Here is a 24,851-nt window from a genome sequence, read left to right as displayed (position 1 = left end):
AACTTTAAATTGTGGCGTCTCAAGTCTGTCTTCTCTGAAAATGCATGTGGAACTTCCCTGATGTAAATAAGGGCATAAAGAATGGCCATACTGGGTCAGATCATCTAGTCCAATATCCTGTCTTCTGATAGTGACCACTGGCTCCTCCCCAGCATTACACATAAGTCAATCTAGACGCCGGTAGAGAACTGCAACCTTCGCACCAGGCAGGCAAATCACCATATGGTTCTCCCGGTCATCGCAAACCCAGCTATCTATGTTTCTAATGATCGAATCTCCCATTACTAACACCTGCCTTTTTCTAGTGATTGGCGTTCCCTCCCCCGGAGAGGTAACCTCAGTGTGAGAGGATACCCCAACACCATCTGGAAGAAGGGTCCCAACTATGGGAAGGTTTCCCTCTGCTCCCGTTGACTTCTCTACTTCCTTGGGTCTTTCATCCTCCTCAACACTGCAGGGGCTGTCTGACAGAGAGTGAGGGGAATAAAAATCTTTCCTAACACAAATATCATTGCAGCTAGTGACTTGCTGAAAATTCATCTATAGATAACATTAGATAAAGAAATTAAATATAGTGAACTCCTGTTATGTGTAATGGAATATTTTTTAGTGGAATGATTGAATTCATATCCCTTCCTCCACCCTATATATATATATATATATATATATATATATATATATATATATATGTATTTTACAGAATATTACACGGAGCACTGTTGTTCAAGGTCTCAAGCTGAGCATTATGCTACAGCTGGATAGTCACCAAAACCCTCCTCCCTACATCATCTCATCCACGCATTGAGACCTTGCAGTTCAGCCTGTCTACCTGGCCCTGCAGGTGGAATTGGAAGCACTTCAGAGCACGCTGTCATGGAGGTCCTGAACTTCAATCTCTTACCTAGAAGCTTAAATTTGGCCTCCAGGACATCTCTCTTACCTTTCTCTATGATAAGATGTAGGAATGGACAGTTTTATCTTCAATTTCTTAGCAAACACATATGTTTTAGAAGAATGTTTTAAACATTCCCACAGACCTGCAAGTTATTTGCTGACCAATATGGTCATTATCTCTTGGGACATACCAAAGAAAGAGAAATAGGCTGAAAATTCAAACAAACAAACAAACAAACAAACAGTAAATAATACCTGCCTATGCTTCATTCTCAAGAGACCAACCCAGCATGGGAAAGATCCCTTTCTTATGCTGGTATTTACAGATTAAAATGTACACTTCCAAATTAAAAAAAAATAATTAGCATAATACCTAGCTCTTCTTTTCAACAGATCTCACAGAGGTCACTATCAGTTTATAGACTGGGAAACCAAGTCAGAATGAGGGGACGTACTGCTACCCAGCAAACAAATGGCACCAAGGACTCCTTAACCTCAGTTCAGGGCTTTATTCACTAGGCCACACTATCAAGAGTTAAATAAGAGAAGACCAATCAAAAGCAATCTCCAAGACAGTACAGAATGTTTTGCTCCTTTATTACATACTGTAGCAACTCTGAGGACAAAATGGCTGCTCCCACAGAAGTGGAGCTCTTAGAAATTTAAAGGTGCAACACATAGACAGCAAAGGCATCACAGTTTCAAGCACCACACTCAATACATTTTTATGTCTGATCTTGGCTTGTACCTATCTTGGAAGAGATCCGAACCTCCTTAGGGAGCCCATCTTGAATCTGAAAAATGCCCCTTTCTATATCTGCTTGTCTTGTTTTCTGCTTGACTTTAGAATTGGGAATCTGCTAACAGATGTTCTTAATCAAAGCTGTCTGCCTGATTACCACAGGAGTCACTCTTATTAAGAAGTTTTCACATTTATAAAAAAAAACAACCACACACCACAGGGGGGGGGGGGGTTTGCGGAAAGAGCCAGTGCATTGTCTGTCTATGACAATGAACAATCAAGGATAAAGTGAACAAGAAGGATACAGGAAGAACAAAAAAACCTTCAAATGACAAATGTGTATGTGGGGCGGAGGGATCAAAAGCATGACCTTGCACTGTGAAGACAACTGTGTGAAAGTACTGATTTAAAATTCACTTCACAGATTTGCTTTTGCAAAAGCTGATGTTTTCTTAAGTTTCTGTGAGAATTTTATTAATTTGGTGAAGGTGAATGTTTATCAGAAAATGCATTTTAAGATCATTATTCTACATGCCACTCCGTTAAAGTCAATAGGACTTGATGGTAAAATTCTCACGTGCTTCTTGAACACCCCTTCCCTCTTGTAATGAGACCCAACTTCTCCTGTTCCTTCTTTTCACAGAGACTAGTCTCCCTGGAATATCTCCGGGCCTGAGATATAGGAAGAAGTGGACCACTAGACCATCTCCCAGAGGATGCAGAATTTAAATAGATGGTGGTCAGTGTTAATAGTTACAGGTTCAGTCAAACTAGGGGCAAGTGGTCCAAAGTCGTTACATGAGGTGTGGAGGCCTACCAGGCAACAGAGCTAGGCAATTTTTTTTCCAGGCAAGCAGTTTATAGGCAACAGTTTGGGTCAACTCAAAACACAAGTGTGTTCTCCAATAGTTACGGCACTTGTCAGGGACATGGGAGACCCAGGCTTGAGTCCCAGCTCTGGAGCAGGGACTTAAATGCAAGTGTCCCACCTGCCAGGCGAGCACCATAACCACCAGGCTGTAGGGTATTCAGGAGTGAGTTGCTTTCACTCTCTCCTATTAACACTGTTCTACTTTGTATAATTATTTAAATATTTATTAAGCCAAACAGAGCTAGTGAGATTGATGCTATAGTCTGCTGATTTGGGCATTCACCTGGGACCTAGAAGATCTGGATTCAAATCCCGCTGCTGAATCTGACAATTCCCATGGATCTCACCCCATCACATGCTTCCATGTCGGTCTGTGCAGGGCTGACATGTAAACCTTTTGTTACATGGCTGTTTCCTTCCACAGCTTTCCCCCTACACAATTCTAATGGTGGGGAAGGCATTGCATCAGCCCTAGGTTAAACAGGTGAATTTCACTTTTTCAGCATTCAGCAAAAGAACTGGCACACAGCAGCTTTGGTGAGAAAGTCTGAAAAGGTTCCAGCTGAAACTGCAGCCAGTTTTTTTTGCATTACAAGAGTCAAGGTGGCAATCCTGGAATCTGCATTGGCACATTTGTACCCAGGTGCCATCTGCACTGATTAATGCACCTCAATCTGCCACCAGTCACCAGTGTAAGCAAAGCCGCAAGAGCACTGAGCAACATCAAAGCCCCATCACTTCACCCTTCTCCTCCTACCAAAGCTAACTTTCAGAAGATCAGGAACAAAAGCTGCTGTATGGGGAAGGAGAATAAAAGGAGTTTGCAGCAGGAGGTAACAGGCCATCTGAGACAAACCAAACCATCTGCCACTCAGCTGAAAGGGAAAGTGGAGAATTTGATAAAAGTGCAGACATAGAGCAGAACGAGAACAGTAGCTATGGCTTAAACACTGGGGGCCTGATACCGATTTACATTGCTCTGGCAGTAAAATTACCTGTTTAAACGTGCCTTTACACCCCTTTGGCAGGATGCCAAAACAATGTGAATGGGCCTTACTGTAAGTCAGAATCAGTCCCCGGGTCTGCAGTTGAGGTGGATTATTGTTATAATCAGTCCATTGATTAGCGATCAGTCTCCCTCTCTCCATAGAAATATAGGAAGGAATCTTTCCTCATCTTTTCCCATTATAAAGAGCATGGTGTGCCTTGCTACCTGTTAATTTGTGGTGACGGCAAAGAATGCATTGCAAAGGTTGGCATTGTACAGCACAAAGCTATCACGCAAAATAATCTCTGTTCCCAACAAAGAATTTTAAATCTGAAATTTGTTCTGGTGACATTTTGTAACATCTGTGGTATGATTCTCTGAACTGAGTGAGGCTAAAGCAATATAAAACTGGGGCACGTAATAGCAGAAATGAACGTTTGTGATATAACAGACAAGTTCAGCTAAAACAACCCCTTGCAGTCCATGGGGTAGGTTTCTCTCTCTCGCATACATTCCATGGAGCAGGTTTCTTGGTCTCAAAGAAGAAAATTAATAGAGCTATTGAAGCAGAGACCCTCTAGCTTTTCAAATGATATATGAATAATCCTAGAGACATGTATTTTTCCTCCAGACCATGAAGAGCACAGTTAATGGAGCTGACCAAAGTGCTGAAATTAAAAAGTGCCACTACACACACACACACACACACACACACAGTAAAGAGGCCTTGGAATGGGAGTAAATGTAATGCCAAAGCAGTGTAAACATGCCTTAGTATAAAGGAGGTTTTAAAGACAGAAGGGACCGTTATGACCCTCTGTCCCCTGTATAACACTGGCCGTAGAATTTCACCCAATGATTAATTTCAGAGGCAATGAAATAAGAGGAAAGTAAGTTGCCTTATTTCAGATCCTGATAAATAACAGGTGAGCCTCTGATTGTTGGAAGTTCAGCTTCTAATTGGATAAATACCCAAAGTGTCTCCTAATCTCCTGAATCTGCAGAAAAAAGGGCTACAAATCTCAGGAAAATAAGCTCCCTCTTGAGGTTTCTGCGACATCATTCTTCCCACTGTTTTCCTGGCCTTCTCATCCCAGCTAGAACCTGGTAGTGCTTTAGACTTCTATAAAGGATTGGGTCATGTTTGGATCTAGAAATGGGCAGGAGTGCAGGAATATGAGTTCTTGTTTTTTCCCTCAGTATAGTGCACTTTTCCCTCATCCTGGCTATGCAGACTAAGTTGCTATAAGTACCTGAGGGACTTTCAAACTTCAGAAGCCTTAAAGGGAAGCAACCATCAATATTAGGACAGAATGAATGCGGAGACATTGGGGTTTTGGTTCTCTCTCTAGAGGGTCTTATACCACATCCATTACCACAGCATTAGGGCATTAGGAACAGCTTAAATCAGAATGAAAACAAAATTCTGAGACAGTATGTAGAGTCCAAACCTGTTCTCACTTATTATAGCTTGTGGTCTTGATTAGACTCTTTTCTATTTAAACCATGGCAGGGCTAGGGCTATGGGGTTCTTTGGGATATAGTAGGGGCAGGCATGGTGGAAGCAAAGATCCATGGTCTCTTTTGACCACACGTGCCTGCACTAGATATAAGCCAGAACTGGAAAACCAGATCCAAATACGTTTCAACTTGGGAAGTTAAGGATATGGATCCGAATCTACGTTTGAACTTTCCAGCCCAGGCTCATCCTTACTTTCCAATTACCACCACCTCTTCCCCCCTCCATCCCACACTTTTAGAGTTTCCAGCCACAGAAACCTTGCTGAAATAGGCCCCACTAACCGTTAGTAGGGGTGCACTGTCAAACAATGGTGTCTTTAACTTACATCTTGATGAATCTAGTTTGTTTCTGGTTGTGCTGCCCCAGTGACTGATAGAAAAACATTTTGTTTCGCAAATATTTTACTTAGTGTTGCTCAATGTCAGGGAGACTGAACAGCCCGGCTGGCTTATAAAACAATGATGCTCCCAATCAGTAAGGATGAAAGAATAACGAGGCTCCTTCCCACAACAGAGCAAAGAAGCAGAACAAAGCCTTACAAAAAATAACAGAAATTCCAAAACAGCATGACAGAGCCCTTTTGTCTACTAAAGAGGCTACTAACTAACCAGCTCTAGCGTTCAGATCTCCTTTCCAGAACTAGCTTCTGTGCACCAAGGTTCCTGTTTTTACTCTGTTTCCTGGCCTAGGGTGACTACCATTCACCAATTTGCTGCAAGTGGAGGTGTATTAATCAAACTTTTCTTAAAGTGGCAAACCTCCCTGTCATACTCAATAAGGAAAATATTCAATCTCTCATCTGGGAGTCAACACAGTCTTTCCATTCACCCCAAAACAGGGTTGGAAGTATTAAATCAATTCTCCACACTAGCAATAAAACACCTTGAAGCAACAGTCCCCAGCTCAGTGAACTGTCTTTTTCTTTCATGTTAATGCTAATGGTTTCTTCCTTGGGAATAAACACTTTTATAATTTTCTCTTAAATGCATTCGCTGAAGCAAGCTTCATTGTTAACTATCTCTAAACACCCCAGGTGCATTTCGTTTATTGCATGCTATAAAACACTTCCCCCCTCCTAATTTGTATTCAGGCAAGAATAAAACAGATTTTCATCTTTTATCACAAAAATGCATCATAAGTGGTAAAGGGAAGGAATTAATTGCTCAGTAAATATATTTTAGTAAACAGCAGAATAACAGAAGTGTGGAGGTAATGACTGCAGCTGGCAGGCAAAGGCTCGCCAGGGATTAGAACAATCCCATGTCAGCTCACACAAGGAACGCAGACTTACTATTTTCCCCAGTGTGGCTCAGCAAAGGTAAAACAGGAGGCCATGGAATTGACACATTGATGTTCTGATAAGTGACTCAGAATGACATTCTGGGCTTGCATATTTACTGCCTTGTGGTGACTTCCACATCCAGTTTGTTTACCTTACAAATCCCAAGAGATGGTTATTTCCCCTACCCTTGAGCTGCAAACCTAACTTGGGATTTGAATATCAAGCTGGGCTTTTCTTTGTCTCTTACAGCATGTCGTCATCACACGTAGTGAAATTCCAGCCACAGCAGTGTTTTAGAAATCATAAAAGTTGTGAATTGTGAATAAAACTTTCAATACAAAGAAACAGAAATAGCTTTTCTTTAGTTGTATTGATTTTGTGTTGATCACAGCATAAAGGTCTGGTATGAGTCTATGACACAAATGGCCTGATTTTCCCGTTGCCCTTACACCATGTGTAATCATTTACGCTAGTGCAAAGTAGGTGTCCAATGCTACCATTCTTATTTGATTTCATCTTGCACTAATTAGGCCCACAGGAAACAGATACTGTGGGTTGAATCGCCTCTCATCTAAAGTACCTATCTAGCTAGCTATGGGTTTGATCTTCTTCTGTTCATCCCTCCACTCAGGGGTTTGACAAAGGGACAAAGCCCTGCCTCTGTCAGAACAATTTGGGGGACATGCCATGAGAAAAATCTCATGCAGTTTTCCTTTTCTCCTCCTACCTTAAAATAGGGGTCAGATCCCAATTTGTAGCTAAGAGGCGGAAGATAAAAGAGATCAGAATGATAAACAGATCTAAATGCCTATATAGGTGCAGTCAGGATATCAGCAGATGAGCTTTTGTTCTTTCAAGGGAAGCACTTGCTGAGCAAAGTTTGTTTTGTATCCTCACACTGTTCTGGTAATTATATAAAACTGCTGTGGCAACAATATATTCTCATTAGCTATCACTCCCTAACAAAAGCAGGAGAGAAAATCTATCTGAGCGGGAGGAAGCAAGAGAAATACAAATCTGAAATATATCTGGTGTAATAAGGTCCCATATTGCATTAATAATTTTCTTGAAAAAATTCCTCTTTTGCCCTTGTCATAACTATAAAGGGAAGGGTAACTGCCCTCCTGTGTACAATACTATAAAATCCCTCCTGGCCAGAGACTCCAAAATCCTTTTACCTGTAAAGGGTTAAGAAGCTCAGGTAACCTGGTGGACACCTGACCCAAAGGACCAATAAGGGGACAAGATACTTTCAAATCTTGGTGGGGGGGAAGGCTTTTGTTTGTGCTCTTTGTTTTGGGGGAGTTCGCTCTTGGGACTGAGAGGGACCAGACATCAATCCAGGCTCTCCAAATCTTTCTGAACAAGTCTTTCATATTTCAAACTTGTAAGTAAACAGCCAGGCAAGACGTGTTAGTTTGTATCTTTGTTTTCTCAACTTGTAAATGTACCTTTTTGCTAGAGTGTTTATCTCTGTTTGCTGTGACTTTGAACCTAAGGCTAGAGGGGGGTCCTCTGGGCTCTTTAAGTTTGATTACCCTGTAAAGTTATTTTCCATCCTGATTTTAGAGAGATGATTTTTACCTTTTTCTTTAATTAAAAGCCTTCTTTTTAAGAACCTGATTAATTTTCCTTATTTTTAGATCCAAGGGGGTTGGATCTTGATCCACCAGGAGTTGGTGGGAGAAAGGAGGGGGATGGTTAATTTCTCCTTGTTTTAAGATCCAAGGGGTTTGGATCTGTATTCACCAGGGAATTGGTGAAGGGTCTCTCAAGACTACCCAGGGAAGGGAATTAGCACTTTGGAAGTGGTGGCAGCGGACCAGATCTAAGCTGGTAGTTAAGCTTAGAAGTTTCATGCAGGCCCCCACATTTGTACCCTAAAGTTCAGAGTGGGGAAGCAGCCTTGACAGCCCTTCCTTTCCCTTTTGGAATGTTTTCATACCCAACAGTAGCATCGGCCAAGTCAGGATTTCCCAGAGCCAGAAAAAATGGTTGAAATGTGTTGAATCAATTAAAATACTCACCCGCATGAATATGCAATGAAAACTCAAGCTGAAACATTTGCTGATGTTTGTTAATTTCATTTGGTTGCACCTCTCTCCCTGGTTCTGCTTGAGAACAGAAGCCAAAGTGCTGGAATACTGTATCCTGAAAGAGAGCTTCTGCTTGCTCCGTTTCCCATGATCATGAAATGGAAAATACCAAGAATCTCTTTAGAAAGCCTTTTCGTGTGAGATTCCCTGTGCAATCTGGCAGATTCAAAAGGTTTGGGTAGTTCAGATAAGACATGAATAGGTACCCAGAGGTCCTGGAACTAAGGGTGCGGGGGTGGTGCTGCCTCCCCCCCCCCCCCGGCTTGAAATGGGTTCTGTCATATTCAGGGTTTACAGTTTTGTTCAATGCTCTCAGAACCCCCACTATACAAATTGTTCCAGTGCCACTGTAAGTAACTCATCACTGGCATCTCAACACCTTTTTGCTTGAATGGCCCCCTCTTTTCCTTGCAGCATCCTTTGGAGCCCCCATCAGCCAGTCCAGTGGCTATAGTGCAGCATGAAACACTGATAGCTTTTTCTGAGCCATGGTTGACTTGCACCAAAACACTTTTACACTCCCCTTGATCCAAAGCTTGCAAGGCGCTCACAACCCCACTTTCTGCCAGACGTCATACACTTGGTCAAGTATTTCTTCTGTTATGGCAGCACTGTTATCCATGATCTGAGTGTGTAAGCACATTTTTACTCTGGGAAGAAATGATTGCATTGTTGTGAGTTTGAGGCTAGGTCTACACTAGGGTGGGAGGTCGACCAAAGATACGTCAGCGTATCTTAGGTCGATTTACCTGGCCTTGAGGACAGCGGTGAGTCAACCGCTGCCGCTCCCTCATCGACTCCACTTCTGCCTCTCGCCCTGGTGGAGTTCCGGAGTTGACTGCAGAGCAATCGGGGATCGATTTTATCGTGTCTACACTAGACACGATAAATCGATCCCCGATAGATCGATCACTACCTGCCGATCCGGCGGGTAGTGTAGATGTACCCTGAGTCTTGAGGTTCTGTTTTGAGAATGCTGTTGCAAGTAGCAAGAAGATATTCTCATGCTGGAATCAGTTGTCAGTGCAGAATTGGTTCTTCAGCAGCAGATATTGGTGTCTGGAATGAGTCTTCTGAAATATGGGATTGTCTGTCTGCTGTTTGTGGCCAGCTAGTATATATGTGTAAATAAAGCAAATTGTATTTAGCATATACCCATGTCACTGATTTCTCCTCCACTGAGAAGCAACTTCCAAGGACATCCACCTCTCATCAGAGGAATAATGCTGGTAACAGAAATGGGATACTGATGTCATTAAAAGGGACAGAGCTACATAATGATGTGGTGCTGTAAGAGCTGGGGGTGGGGGGAGTTTGGGTAGTGGTGGATGTAAGCTCATTCCCAGTACAAACTATTATGGAACTGTTTGGAAAATGGTAAGTAATTTCCTGAAAAATTTGGAAACAAACAAAAACAATATTTGCCCCATTTTTTTTCTTGGAAATGTTTTGGGGTTTTGTTGTGGTGGTTCTGTTTGCTTGTGGTTTTGTGGGGAAAAGCACAAACTGATGTTTTGTTTTGGAAAACCAATATATATCAACGCCTCTAATTTTTGTGTGCTTTGGAAAAAAAAACAATTTCAAATGAAATACATATTTTCCACGAGATTTTGTTTAGAAAAAAGTCTTTTATATTTAAGAAAAGGAGTTTAAGTTGAAAACTTTCACCCAGCCCTAATATGGAACTCTAATCATGAACAGAACTTGTCTTGTCCTGCAATAAGAATCCCTAGGAAAGGAGAGTGGTAGAAATACTGGCTGCTATTAGACATGGGTCAGGTCACAATGATACCTTGGGTCATCCCATTGGTGCTGTGGTGATATGATTTGAAAGCCACTTTTGGGGGAAGGGGAAATGAGTGGGGACATCAGCACCTCTGGTAGCAATAAACTCTGATATTCACCCTACATTAATATCTGCTTCCTACAGTCATATATTACACCTATCTGACAGAGGGGTAAGCAGGTATAGAAAGGTAATGTGACACCCTTGGTTATGCTGTGATTCCTTTGATTACAGAGACAGGAAATAAACTCAGAAATCTTAGCTCGCAAACACCTGCTCCAGCTAGACAAATTGTCTTTACGCAGCATAGGCCCTTCTCCCACTGAAGTCAGGGAAACCCTTGCCATAGATTATAATAGAACAAGAAGAAGCCCTCTACTGTTATAATCTATTACTGTCACTGAATCTATGATTTACCAGCATATCTTTGTTTAATACCTTTCCCAAACATCAAATGCTTCTCCCAAATTTGCAACTTCTGAAACAAAGTGATTTAGTGATGAGATGGGTTTTGTCTCTCTCTGCAAGACTGAATGTCAAAATATAGAGTAGTTTGCCATGATAAGGAATTCAACAAAGCATTCAGGATCATGGTCTGATTTTTTTTCTGAATGCCGGCATCAGCCTGACTAACAAATAGATCTAAAAAGAAAATTAAATTCATGCTATTCACTTAGCACACTGAGTTAATAATGTTCACAGTTTAGCTCACTAATACAGTGTCTCAAAAAATGGGAATATTTCATTTACACATTACAATATATAAGAGAATGTGCATTAAAGTTATTTTCTCCACAAAAGAATAAGCTCTAAAGGCCCATTAAAATATAATTACTGCCAAAGCTGCATTTTAAATTTCCTTTAGATAAGCTTCAGTAGCTTGGTTTGAAACTCAACTAGCACTGATTCAGGATTATGGAGCAACATGTTTTGAGAATAACTAGAAGGATCACAGATAACAATCTGAGTGAGCCATCAGACTATGATGTCTAGTCTGGAAAAGGGTGTTTATCTGAAGGGCTGTTGGGTTAATATGGTACCCTCTTCAAAGCTTGAAGCAGGGGGTAAAAATCTTTGTCTTGGAGGCTGTCTTGTGATTTGCTAGCAATTTGAGAGACAGATTTCAGTACAGAGTGTACTGTTGTTGTCAGGTTGGAAGTGCCTGTATCAAAATGAATTATAACACAAACCGCTCTAGACAGAGGAAATTCTTCCTTAAATGATGTCCCTTAGCACTTTAAGGCCGTTTTTTTCAATCTGGAAAATATGCTGCTGCATCAACTGCATTTAAAAATACACCATTTGGACATGCAAAATTGGTCCAATAATTGTGCATATGTAAATTCTGATTGGCAGGTGCATTTACCCGTTTGTCTGTGCAAGTACCTTCTCCGTGTGCAAACGAGTTTGCCTGCCTGTCTAGGGTCTGCTAGGGTTCTCTTTCTGCAAGTAGGGTTCTGAGTGGTGCTTTTTTTTTTTTTTTTAAAAAAAAAGCCCTTTGTGGGGACTCAATAAAGAGCTTGGGATCATGAGCCAAGGAATAAAAGTGGAAGAACATAACAAAGGAGATAACTGCTGTGTCTGGACGGAGAGATTTAAACAGGGCTGCAGAAGCAGCAACACATTTTAAGCTTAGAATGAATAACGACTGAAAGTGCAAAATGTTTCCAAAGCTCAGTGTGACCGCTCTTTGTGTAGGGCTGGGACAGCTGGGGGGGTGCCAGTCACTGATAATCAGTCGGCAGATTTGAGGCAGAAATAAAGGACTAAAAGCCTGAGTCTCCTCTCACTTACACCAGTATAATCCCAGAACCAGTCCTTTGAGAGCAATGCAGTTACACTGGTGTGAGACAAATTTATGTGAAAGAAGACTCAGGCCTGGTGCGTCAGGGAACACTGTGAGAACAACCAACAGACAGAGAGCAGCATAGGAGTGAGTTTCAAGGGACACAGTTAATAAAGGAAAGAGGCTGAAAGAGGCTGAAAACTCAACTCAAGCCTCTTTCCCAATAAGGGCTCCATCCTGCTCCCCTTAGTCAAATGGAGTTTTGCTATTAACTCCAAAGACACCAGAATCAGGCTTTGAAGCAACCACAGCCTGCAAACTAGAGATGTTAGGAAAGCATCCACTGAAAAGATTTTTCTCCTGAAAACATGTTTCCATCGAAATCAAAGTTTTCCACATTTTGAAACGAAGCGAAAGGTTTCATTTTAAAATGTTGATATTTTTAACATTTTGTTTCAAACTGATATTTTGACTTCCAATGTCATTCCTATATTGTTTTAAGCTGAAATGTCAATTCAAAATGACACTGTTCAGGTTGAATAGTCATTTCAATTCAATCAAAAAAGTAGTGTTTTTTGTTTTGTTTTCCCATTTCCAAATTAAAATATTTCCGAAATTTTCGTTCAGGGAAATTTTCCCATATTTCGACTTTTTGTCCCAGTTTAGGGTGAAAAGAAAGGTAGAACTAGCACAGTTTCTCATGGGATGGACATTGTGCTTTCCAACTAGCTCTAATGCAAACAGAACAGGAGCTGGGTAACTTCAATGCACTGATTAGCAGAAGAAGGAGATATTCACATACTGTAGTACAACACAAGATTCAACATGTCATACCAAGTAAGGGCAGAGAAGACCGCATGGACACATCTGTGGTAGGAGATGACAAAAGAAGCATTGATCCAGTATATCTCCTGCCAGCAGCAGGGAAGAGTGACAGCAGAGAAGGACCAGTAGTTCAGAGAGGCAGGAATTTGGGATTCACAGAACATATAGACTCTTTTTTGTGATGAGAGTTTGCTCAGGTTTGATATTCTCCATTTAAGGAGAAGAAAAACAGCAATTGATTGGATTCAAAATCACCTTAACTTGATGGCTTGGTCGCCTGTTTTTCTTTTAAACTACTTGTAGAAGTTCAGAACCAGAAAACGATTTCTCAAATGGCATCTATGTTTACAATTGCCCCAATCTCCCCTCCCCACAGTCCCTCATCTGAACATCCCAGATTTTGATACACATTCAGATATATACCAGATATAAACTTTTCAGTCTGGGTCCAATTCTAGCATAAAGATATTAAATGGGAACGAATCACAGCATTCAGTCAGAAGTGCAAAGTTACAATTTATGTATATACACAACTGGCAAAGGATTAAAGATATTTTAGATGGGATTTTAGGAAGCTCACATTTGCTATTTCTACCTATGCCATGACATTATCTTCTATAAAAAGAATTCACCAGATTTTATTGGGACAAATTCTGCTCTCTTTTACACTAATTCATGTCTGGAAACAACTCTTCAGTGAAGTTACTCCAATTTTACACTTTGTGAGGGGTATGTTCTAGTAAAGGAGCAGTTTTAATGGAAATATTCTTTGTACATTTGATTTAATTCTACATAGCATATGGAGTTGCTTGCCCTTTTATCAAACTGTTAAACCTGGAACTCATGGCGAGCATGTTACGTAACTTCAAAAGGCTCATGGAGTCATATGGTGTTCAAAGTTTAAATGATAAAACGTTTTCAACTGGCACAATAGAAAAAGTAGCTAAGGCAGGTGACCACCCATCCTTTATTTTAAGATTATTGAAATGTATTACAACTGATAACTACCATTTTAAATATTACATTGAAGCTTATGATAATTCCATTGTATACCAGAGGGTAGTAGAAATGTACATTGGAGAGAAACATACATGATATGCTAAGGGAAATGGGGTTTTCCCAAAAGGCCCCTTATAATAAAGTGGTGTTTCTTATTTTTTAATGGTTTTCCCTACCTTCCATCCAATCAAAGTGGTTATCCTAAACTAAACTATAAATGGTCTGAGTGACTTTCCTTAATGGCTGAAACTATCTTTTAGGCCTCAGTTGTACAAGACTGTGAGATGATTATTATATAATTTTGATGGGGCTTACATACCCCATATTAAGGGCTTGTCTACACTTGAAACGCTACAATGGCACAGCTGTGCCACTGTACCACTTCAGCATAGACCTTACCTATGCAGATGGGAAGGGTTCTCCCATTGGCATATGTAATCCACCTCCCCAAGAGGTAGTAGCTAAGTCAGTGGAAGAATTCTTCCATTGACCTAGTTTTGTCTATACAAGGATTTAGGCTGGCTTAACAACGCCACTCTGGACCTCTGACTCAGTAATAGCTCTAAACACTTTTAAACTGCTCCACAAGTCTGTGTGTGTTTTATACTTTTTTTTTTTAAATGGACAGGGAAACTGAGCTGTGGCTTCTCCATACACTACAGTGCAAGTCAATGGCAGTGAAGACAGAAGAACATTTGTGTCCTGATTCCTAGTATGATACTCCAGCTACCAGACCATGCTCCCTGAATCACTACAAATCAGCAATTGTGAGATCAGTGCAGAAATGTGGGTTGCTGGACCATCTTTTGAGGATTTTGTACCTCATGTCTCGGAAATCACAGTGGCTGGTGAAGCTTGACATTTAGGGTGGGAACTTCAGAAGTACCCAGTGTTGGTCCAGCCACTTCACTGGGACTAGTGTTAGGCGGACACTGAGTACTTTAGAAAAATCCCTCTTTTAATTGTTATGTTTGCCTTACATCTTATATCTTTGCAGCAAGTATATCAAAATCAATATTTTTATACATAGGAAATCATAAAACAAATTGTCACTTTCAGATTTACCTACTGCCTTCTCCTAGCTAAAACCATGACAGAGTTTTGCTTACTAGAAACATGAGATTTTGGGGGGAGAGAACCAAATGACTGAAATGGCTGAGGGGACCTCCAAGAATCTGGAGTGCGCTGAAACAGGCAATACACTTTCTCTGAAGTGCCTTAGTGCATCCCTCCATAAACTTAACAATATGGTCCTCATAGATTTTCCAGATTTTCCAGAACTACTAGTGGAATAGTAGAGCAAGACATACAACATCCATCTGACTATGCACTCCCTACAGACTGACAGAGGTGAATCCACTATATAACTGTTTCAAATAGTGCTGGGCTTGATTTTATTCTATTTTTTCTTTAATCTTACTGTATAATATAATAATAATAATTAAAAAACCTTCCTTGATTGATGTCTACAGACATTTATCACCAAACCATTGGCAATGGAATTTAAGATAGAGGGGGGAAATATAAATATATCAAATAGTAAGTAAACTACAAAATATTGGTATTATTGACTAGAGACATCAGAAACATTAAGATCAAATGTGCAGTAACATTTATGCATGTCTTTATTACAACACATTCTCCATGTGTATATGTGAAAACCCTGTATTGTACTAATCATTTGCTCTAATGTTGCCTATCTCTACTGGTCAAGTAACTGAGTCACATTGTATTTCTGATGCTCCCCTTGATCTCTTTTGTACTAATTTCCACATGTTGTGCCGACACTGCTCCTTTCATGCCTGAATAGTGAAGCTTGTCTCCATCCTTGTGACCCATATATTGGAGGTTAAGGTCTTTGCTTTTACCTCTGTTACAAAAGTATACAATAAGACACTATCAGAGGGGTAGCTGTGTTAGTCTGAATCTGTAAAAAGCAACAGAGGGTCCTGTGGCATCTTTAAGACTAACAGAAGTATTAGAGCATAAGCTTTCGTGGGTGAATGCCAACTTGCGTCTAATGAAGTGGGCATTCACCCACGAAAGCTTATGCTCCAATACTTCTGTTAGTCTTAAAGGTGCCACAGGACCCTCTGTTGCTTGTTAAGACACTACTCACCTGTCCAGCAGTGTCTAGAATGTCCAAGTAAGCCGGTTCATCATCTATTCGTACTTGAGTTTTATAAGCATCCTCTGAAAAACACAAGGCAAAAGGGGCAGCTTAGCGAATAGAAAAGGAAACAAATTTGCAGCCTTAGACTCATAGATTTTAAGGTCAGAAAGGACCATTATGATCATCTGGTCTGACCTCCTGCCCAACGCAGGCCACAGAATCTCACCCACCCACTCCTGTAACAACCCCCTAACCTATGTCTGAGTTATTGAAGTCCTCAAATCGTGATTTAAGACCTAAAGATTTAAAAAGTACAGAGAATCCTCCAGCAAGTGACCCGTGCCCCATGCTGCAGAGGAAGGCAAAAAACCTCCAGGGCCTATGCCAATCTGCCCTGGAGGAAAATTCCTTTCCGACCCCAAATATGGCGATCAGTTAAACCCTAAGCATGTGGGCAAGACTCACCAGCCAGCACCCAGGAAAGAATTCTCTGTAGTAACTCAGATCCCACTTCATCTAACATCCCATCACAGACCATTGGTCATATTTACCTGCTAATAATCAAAGATCAATTAATTGCCAAAGTTAGGCTATCCTATCATACCATCCCCTCCATAAACTTATCAAGCTTAGTCTTGAAGCCAGATATGTCTTTGCCCCCCCTGCTCCCCTTGGAAGGCTGTTCCAGAACTTCACTCCTCTAATGGTTAGAAACCTTCGTCTAATTTCAAGTCTAAACTTCCTGATGGCCAGTTTATATCCATTTGTTATTGTGTCCACATTGGTACTAAGCTTAAATAATTCCTCTCCCTCCCTGATATTTATCCCTCTGATATATTTATAAAGAGTAATCATATCTCCCCTCAGCCTTCTTTTGGTTAGGCTAAACAAGCCAAGCTCTTTGAGTCTCCTTTCATAAGACAGGTTTTCCATTCCTCAGATCATCCTAGTAGCCCTTCTCTGAACCTGTTCCAGTTTGAATTCATCCTTCTTAAACATGGGAGACCAGAACTGCACACAGTATTCCAGATGAGGTCTCACCAGTGCCTTGTATAACGGTAGTAACACCTCCTTATCTTTACTGGAAATACCTCAACTGATGCATCCCAAGACCACATTTTTTCACGGCCATATCACATTGGCGGCTCATAGTCATCCTGTGATTAATCAATATTCTGAGGTCCTTCTCCTCCTCTGTTATTTCCAACTGATGTGTCCCCAATTTATAACCATAATTCTTGTTATTAATCCCTAAATGCATGACCTTGCACTTTTCACTATTAAATTTCATCCTATTACTATTACTCCAGTTTAGAAAGTCATCCTGATCTTCCTATATGATATCCTGATCCTTCTCTGTGTTAGCAATACCTCCCAGCTTTGTGTCATCCACAAACTTTATTAGCACATTCCCACTTTTTGTTCCAAGGTCAATAATAAAAAAATTAAATAGGATTGGTCCCCAAACCGATCCCTGAGGAACTCCACTAGTAACCTCCTTCCAGCCTGACAGTTCACCTTTCAGTATGACCCATTGTAGTCTCCCCTTTAACCAGTTCCTTATCCACCTTTCAATTTTCATATTGATCCCCATCTTTTCCAATTTAGCTAATAATTCACCATGTGGAACCGTATCAAATGCCTTACTGAAATCGAGGTAAATTAGATCCACTATGTTTCCTTTGCCTAAAAAAATGTGTTACCTTCTCAAAGAAGGAGATCACATTGGTTTGGCACGATCTACCTTTTGTAAAACCATGTTATATTTTGTCCCAATTACCATTGATGTCAATGTCCTTAACTACTTTCTCCTTCAAAATTTCTCCTTAGAGTGGGATTTTCAAAAGGCCTCAGTGTAGGCTTCTGTCCCCTCCCAATAAAGGCAACAGGTGTCTTACTATTGATTTCAATGGCAGCAGAACTAAGCCAATGCTGAGGCCTTTTAAAAATCTCACCATAAGTCCAAAGTTAGAGCTCGTAAGGAACTTAGGAAAGGAGAAATGAACCATGCATTTTTATTACAATTCCCCAATACACTGAATGAATGAAATTCATTCCATGCAGAAAGCTTGCACAAAGCCAATGTACCACTTAATCCCCACTGATGCCTAGGTCTTCTTCTGGCTTACTGCCCAAGTGTGAATTTCACCTAATAGGAATAATACTATGCACTTCCATAGTGGCTTTCATCCACATACCCCAAAACCCTGAACAAAAGACCATTGGAATTAGTGGGGAAGAGATTTATTGGCTTCAGTGAGCTTTGGATCAGCCCCTTGGTAGATATTAATTAATCACACCTTACAACATCCCTGTAAGGTAGGTAAATGGATTTATTTTTTAATAAATCATTTCAGTATTCTCACCCTTAGCCACTGTGCTTGGCGTACCATTCTATTCACCCTTGGTTTGTCAAGCTAAATATATTTTTTAAGGGCTAACTAATATTTGTGTATGTTGTTTTTGCTCAAATTTCTATTTCATTCCTCTCTCATTGTTTATATTCCCCTGTTAAGGCTAAATAGAGCCGAGGCATCGAACAATATTTATATTGTTATAGAAATTATCTGTGCTGTTTAATTAAACGATAACGAATGGCAGACTGTGTGGTTATGCTGATTGATGGGGTACCTTGGCTGTGCAGCGAGGCATGAGGTGAAGACAAGTGCTTCCAATGCACCTAAGAAGTGTCATTAATCAGCATGAGCATATGGTCAGCAGTGTCCTATGGCTTGAGGGTGCAAGCCCTCTAAAATCAGAACTCCCATTGAAATCGATGAGAGTCCCAGGGACAGAGAATTTTCAGGACTGGGTCCTTAATGGCATTACATTGTGGGTAGCAGAAAATATAAATAGTACATTCAAACTAATTTCTTAGAGATGTTGAACTCCTCAGTTACACATATATTATAATAGCTTATTCAAAAATATATATTAAAAGAACAGTAGGGCTGTACAATAAAGTATGCACAAATGAAGAATGGCCAAAGTAAATGTTGCTTCAACAACCTTAACTCTGCCCCCTTCTGTGCACACGTTACCATTTAGGGTATGTCTACGCAGCAGAAACTGTGCTCAGACTAGCCTACCTGAGCTATCGTCAATCCACTACTGTTTGTTAACCACACTAGTTGAACAGCACAGCACAGCATGGATTCCAGAGTGGGCTAGTGAGTAAAACGTGCACCCAAAATCCATTCCGGACTTATGCTGAAATCCACACTGCACTGTCTTCACTGTTATTGGTACCTGTGCTAGCCGGGTTCAAGCTGACTCAGGTAGGCTGGCCTGAGCACAGCCTAAAGACAGCCTAAAGACCACTGTCTTTAATGACATGATCTCACACTATTATTTCCTGTTTCAGGCTCCAACTCAGCAAACTATTGACACACATGCCTGACTTTAAGCAAACGAGTATTCCCATTGGCAATAGAATTACTCACGTGCTTGAAGTATGTGTATTAAGTATGCGATTAGCACCATGCCTCATCATCCAATCCAATGTGCCGTGTGTCAATGGATATCTTTCCATTGGGTGTTGAGGGTGTTCCTCAATTCGTAGGCTGGATAATACACAGTGCATGAAATAGCACAAAATTTTAACTACTCTATCCAGGTGTGAAGGGGAAAGTGGCATGCAGTGCCACTGCTATCCGTCAAGCAAAAATTAATACAAAATGATTTATTTCCTCAATGTAAGTTTAATTGTGAATATTTTAAAATAATTATTGAAAATGCATTGTATGTGCTTCTGTGTAATATGTGTCATCCTCGCAACTCCATTCCTGGCTCTGTTGCTTCACTCTCTCCAGCCCACATGTTGCGGTCCAATTTCTGCTCTCACTTGGACCAGTGTAAATTCAAAGTCTCCTGACTTCAGTGCAATTACTTCAGATGGGCACTGTTGTAACTGAAAACAAAACATATTTTTTTTGATATGCATGATATGCATCCGAAGAAGTGTGCTGTAGTCCACGAAAGCTTATGCTCTAATAAATTTGTTAGTCTCTAAGGTGCCACAAGTACTCCTGTTCTTCTTTTTGCGGATACAGACTAACACGGCTGCTACTCTGAAACCTGAAAACAAAACGAAGGCAGAAATGAGGCAAGACCCCAAAACACTCGCTACCAGAGATGAGCTGGTGATAGCCTCTTGCTAACAAAACCACCCGTAAGCTTCCATGAAGGAGAATCTCAGCTTCCAATGTAAAATAAATAAAGTGCTGATGCTCCACTGTGTTACTCCAGCTGGATTCCAGTGCAATTCCACTGGAATCAACAGGGTTCCTCCAGTGTAAATCCGGAGCAATACAATCTGTATTATTTCCTACCTAACATTTTTGTGAACTACACTGTACACTGAGCGGAGGTTTGAGTTGCTCTCAGCAATGTCCACATGTTTGACTTCAGTGAAATCTCTGTGCATGAATCTGATTTAGTTTAAGACAAAAAGCAGTAGATGGGTGAAACAAACATATGACAGCGTGAACTGGGCCAGAGTGGGGCGGGGCATGGCACACAGTAGTTCGAACATAGACCGTCTGCATACAACATTTGTAGGTGTAATGAGCCAATCAGTGGTAGCAATATCTAAACCATCACAATCTAAATAAGAGTAGAAATATTGTTACGGCTAGTTGAAAATTTTCTGTCAACTCTTTTTGGACAAAAACCTGGGTTTTCAACTAAACAAAAGTTGTCACAGCAAGTGTCCTGGGGACATTCATTGGAAAACCAAAAGCCACAACACCAAAAAATTTAAGCTGAATTTTTTGGTGGGTGGTGGGGAGAGGGGTTTCAAGATTTTTGATGAATAGTCAAAATTTTCCATGGGGGAAAAACATTGTAACTGCCCTTATTATAATGAGTATTATTAATTATTTTATTATTAACTTTTTCTTCCTTCCATTGTTCTCTCATTTTAGACGAGAGGAAACACTTTTTGAAATGAGTTTAACATACTTAGCTGTCTTGACACCACCGTTGACTTTTGTATTCTTTACACATTCTGTATTGGTTTTTGTGATTCCTGTTTTCCTGCAAGATTTACAGAATCTTTCCTTCCCTCCCCCCCCTTTTTTTAACCATTCTGACTATAGGAACATAGTTCTGGAAATAGGAACACATGAATGACTTCAGATTGGAACTGCGATAAATTTTATCTTAGCACCAGCTAACCTGGGTTCATAAAAAAAAATGATCAGACAGCATCTTCTGGTGCAAGCAGGCAACCTCTTTATGGCAAATTGACTTGGATGGGCTACAACCAAAAGGAAATTTGGAATGGACTTTTCATCTGCATCATAAAGACGTTCCATTTCCTGAAATCTAGGTGACCTGCCTTGTTCCTGTGGTAGCTAATGCTGTTCACATCCAGGCCATCAAATTTCCCCCTTTCCTCTCTATCTTCCACACTATCAATCACACACACTTACAAACAAGCAGTGACTCCCTTGTATACCCAAGCCAAAATGTGTTTTATTTTGCTAGTTGGGTGCCAGATGAGCAGAAGGATGTTCAGCTCAGTCAGTCAGACCCTGTGGGTCTGCATCTTTTTGCTTTTATTGTGTGCCAAAAGAAGAACAGATGACCTTCTCTTGATGTGCATATATTACCTGCTACACTCTCATGTCGGTTCCTGGATTCTTACACACATAGGGCCTGGTCAATCTTAGTCAGTAATAAAAGCTAAAAGCTTCTTTCCTCCTAACAGGTCACTCTGTTTTGTTTCTCAGCTAACCACAAGGTCCCCCCTTTAAAGTCATTATGTATCCTTCTTAAGCATCTGCTCTCAAATTAAGCTTCTCCCTCTTGTTGGGCTGCCTAATGGCTCAGCTCTTTGTACTGCAGAGCAAGACTGATAACACACAGCTGCTGAAGGAGCCTGATTGATTTGTAGATAGGTAACTTACTCATTAATTTGCTCAATGGTCCCAAATGCAATTCAGTGCCTTCCAAGTTCTAGGATGTATTGCCTGGCACACTTTCTATCTCAGTGCTGTCTGTAGATACACACAAAACTATCTTTCTCCCTCAACACCTGCTTCTAGGTGTATTCCTTTGTTTCCCTTTCTTTCTTTGCTGAAAGTCAGCAGAGATGGGTGCAGCTTAGCTTCTGTTCGGGTGTTGATTTTCTGTAGTCATAAAAAGAAACATCATTAATGGTGATGGGGTTGAGCAAGAGGACCCAGTGGGGGTATTTTGATTTGAGGGCTGTCTTCTCCCATTCTACACATGCTATCAGACAATGTATTACTAAGCAAATCAGAAGAGAAGAACCCACTAGCTCTCTGCTAATAACTAGCAAAGGCACCAGAAATTCTGAAAGTGACCCAAGTGAAAAATGAATCTGCAGCAAACTGAGTGGGATGGGAAATGTTTGAAGGTACCACGGTCATGAGTAAGGGATAGATAGACAGTGAGAGGGAGATAAAATATAGTGTTGGACATGCAATCCAATGTAAAAGCTTCTTTTTCAAATGACTGAGGTCAAGGGTGTTAGCTCAAGACTGCCAGGAATCCAAACTGAGTACTACATTCTGCTTTTGTACCGCACCTAGCACATGGGGCCCTGGTCCATGATTAGAACTCCTAGGTGTTACAACAATATAAATACATAATCAAAGCTGTTTAGGTTTCTGAGGGTGTCTGAAAGAATATTGTTGGGGTATCATTAAAACTAACTAAAAACCAAGGCCTAAAAACCAGAACACTTAACATTTTGTAACAGGAAAAATATTGATAAGATTTAGCTATACAAAAGTAGAAAGGTTTTGGACTTTGAATAAAATAAAAAATCCCCTGACAAATTAGTGTTTGCAGAGGATAAGAAATGTTGACATTAAAGAACCACAGCGTCCTTTCTAAAATGTCGCTTCTAATATAATAAGCAGGAGGAAATATACTTATGAAAACACACACTGATCTATAACATTAAAATGAAGGGTTGCTAATGATAAGATTAAAAGCTTTGCTAAGTATGTTTTTAATAAATTGTAATTATGGATATTGAGGAAATTTAGATAAGGTAACACCCGGTCCAAAGCTTTGCCTGGCATGAGTGTATTTTTGTTAATTTCCCTTTGGTACAATTTGCTGATTGGTTTAAAATGATATTGTTGGCAAGATAAGTAACCTGTCGTGCTGGAAGATGTAAGTAAGAGATACAAACATGTAAAGATAAATAAAAACTCCCTTGTTCTGGGATCTTAGAAACAGGGCGACACAGGGTAACATGACACAAAACTATAAATTCAGCAGGAAAATTGTAGGCAATAGGTGATTAATGCTTGTACATGCATAATGTACGGCTTATGTAAAATTCATTAGATAATGTGTTGAATGCTGATTGAAGGAAAATTAGGTAATGGAGAATGTGAAAACTTATAAGAATACATATAAAAATGGGCCCCAAACTGGAGAAACACTGGATCAGAAACTGAAAAATGGGACTGAAGGATCAGACCAGGAGAACGGGGAGGTGACAACCATCATAGAAGAAGGAAGGACTTCACAGTGCTCCAGAATGAGGTAATTTAGGCACATTTAGCTGTTCCCTCTTGCCTGTTATTACTTATTGGCATAAATGCATGTCACTTATGGTATCTAGACAATAATTCTGTCTGAAATTGTATTACATAAAGGCAAAATTGATAAAGCAGAAATTGGGTTGACTCAGTTTCCCACACTACACTCCCAACAGATATGCTTTAAGGTATGATAAATGCCACATATGTAGTGGGTGCCTGAAATGTGAAGAAATACCCAACACTATGAAGGGATCAGGACTAGAAACAGACTTAAGACACTAATTTCCTGATTCAGATCGGAATGTCCCAAAGTTTGGGGTGATAGATTGATAGATACTGTCTCTAGCCCCCAAGAAACTGGGCTGGTTTCTGAGATATATGCAGCATTCCACCATTTCATTCCGAGGTTGCAGGCATTGTGCTTTCACGATCAGAGTCAGAATGGGCTCGGATGCCAGTGGCAATGTTCACAGGAATCCTTGGAAAGCAGAAACACTAGGTTTTGCTGCCCAGCTCTAATTAGGACTCACACAATGGAGACAAAAAGCTAGAAAACAAAGTGCCATCTCTTTTTCATGGAACAAACAAGGACAAAAAGCCAAATGAAACATGTAAAGAGCATGTGAACAAAAAGAAGCCAACTGAGGTCCCTGCATCTAGAGGTATATTAGCTGACAGAGATTTACTGGGAATATCTGCTAAAGACAGCTCATGATGTTTCAGATGTATTACTGCACGGCAGTGACTATAACAACAGCAAAACTGAAAACAGTAAGGTCCTTTATCAGACCACAGAGAGCTGCTTCTAGGCAGCAGCTCTGGAAATAGCAGGGCATTTGCTTAATATTCAGTGAGTACACATCTACTGAGGGGTCACACTGAACATATTGTATGTGCAACTGAAAAAAAAAACCATTTATCACAGCCTCCTCTTGTCCACATAAAGGGTAACAGTCTTCTACTGCTGTTAGCTTGTGGCATTACCACTTTAGCTCAGGCAGTAGACATTTGTGCTGCAATGCTGGGGATCCTGCATTTAAATCCAGGTGACAACTCAGGCAGGGGCTTGTTGTGCGGCTCCTTGATTTGAGAATGCACATCTAGCATGAGGGAGCTTATGTAAGCTACCCTTATTATTTACTATTTTTTCAGATTTTAGAGCCCGTGAGAATTTTAGGCCCTTCGCAGAAAATCCATTACGGATGACTCCCCGTCTCAAAGTGTTTAGAATCTAAATTGTGGACTAACAAACAGGTGACAATCGAACATCCTTCAGGAGGGAGAGGGATGAAGAAGAGCCTGGGGGGTATGGAGATAGGATTACACAGGTGCTCAGCTAGGATGACACTCGCACATGGTGCAGAAGGCGAGCACAAGCCTTGAAAAGGGGCAGCAAGGGCGAGAACAGGCGGAGCAGT

General features: G+C 40.6%; 1 protein-coding gene across 1 annotated transcript in view; it reads right to left on the bottom strand.

Annotated features, from left to right (window-relative positions):
• The window catches only part of RIT2 (Ras like without CAAX 2), a 267,783-nt gene that overhangs the window by 137,490 nt on the left and 105,442 nt on the right, over positions 1-24,851 (bottom strand). The window contains exon 3 of the mRNA XM_054032420.1: positions 15,911-15,984. Within this exon, the coding sequence (XP_053888395.1) occupies positions 15,911-15,984 (74 nt within the window). The remainder of the gene's footprint in view (positions 1-15,910; positions 15,985-24,851) is intronic.

The sequence above is a fragment of the Malaclemys terrapin genome, chromosome 6, assembly GCF_027887155.1.
Source record: "Malaclemys terrapin pileata isolate rMalTer1 chromosome 6, rMalTer1.hap1, whole genome shotgun sequence".
Lineage (NCBI taxonomy): Eukaryota > Metazoa > Chordata > Testudines > Emydidae > Malaclemys > Malaclemys terrapin.
Note: the sequence above shows the minus strand (reverse complement) of the source record. Positions and strands in the feature narration are given on the sequence as shown.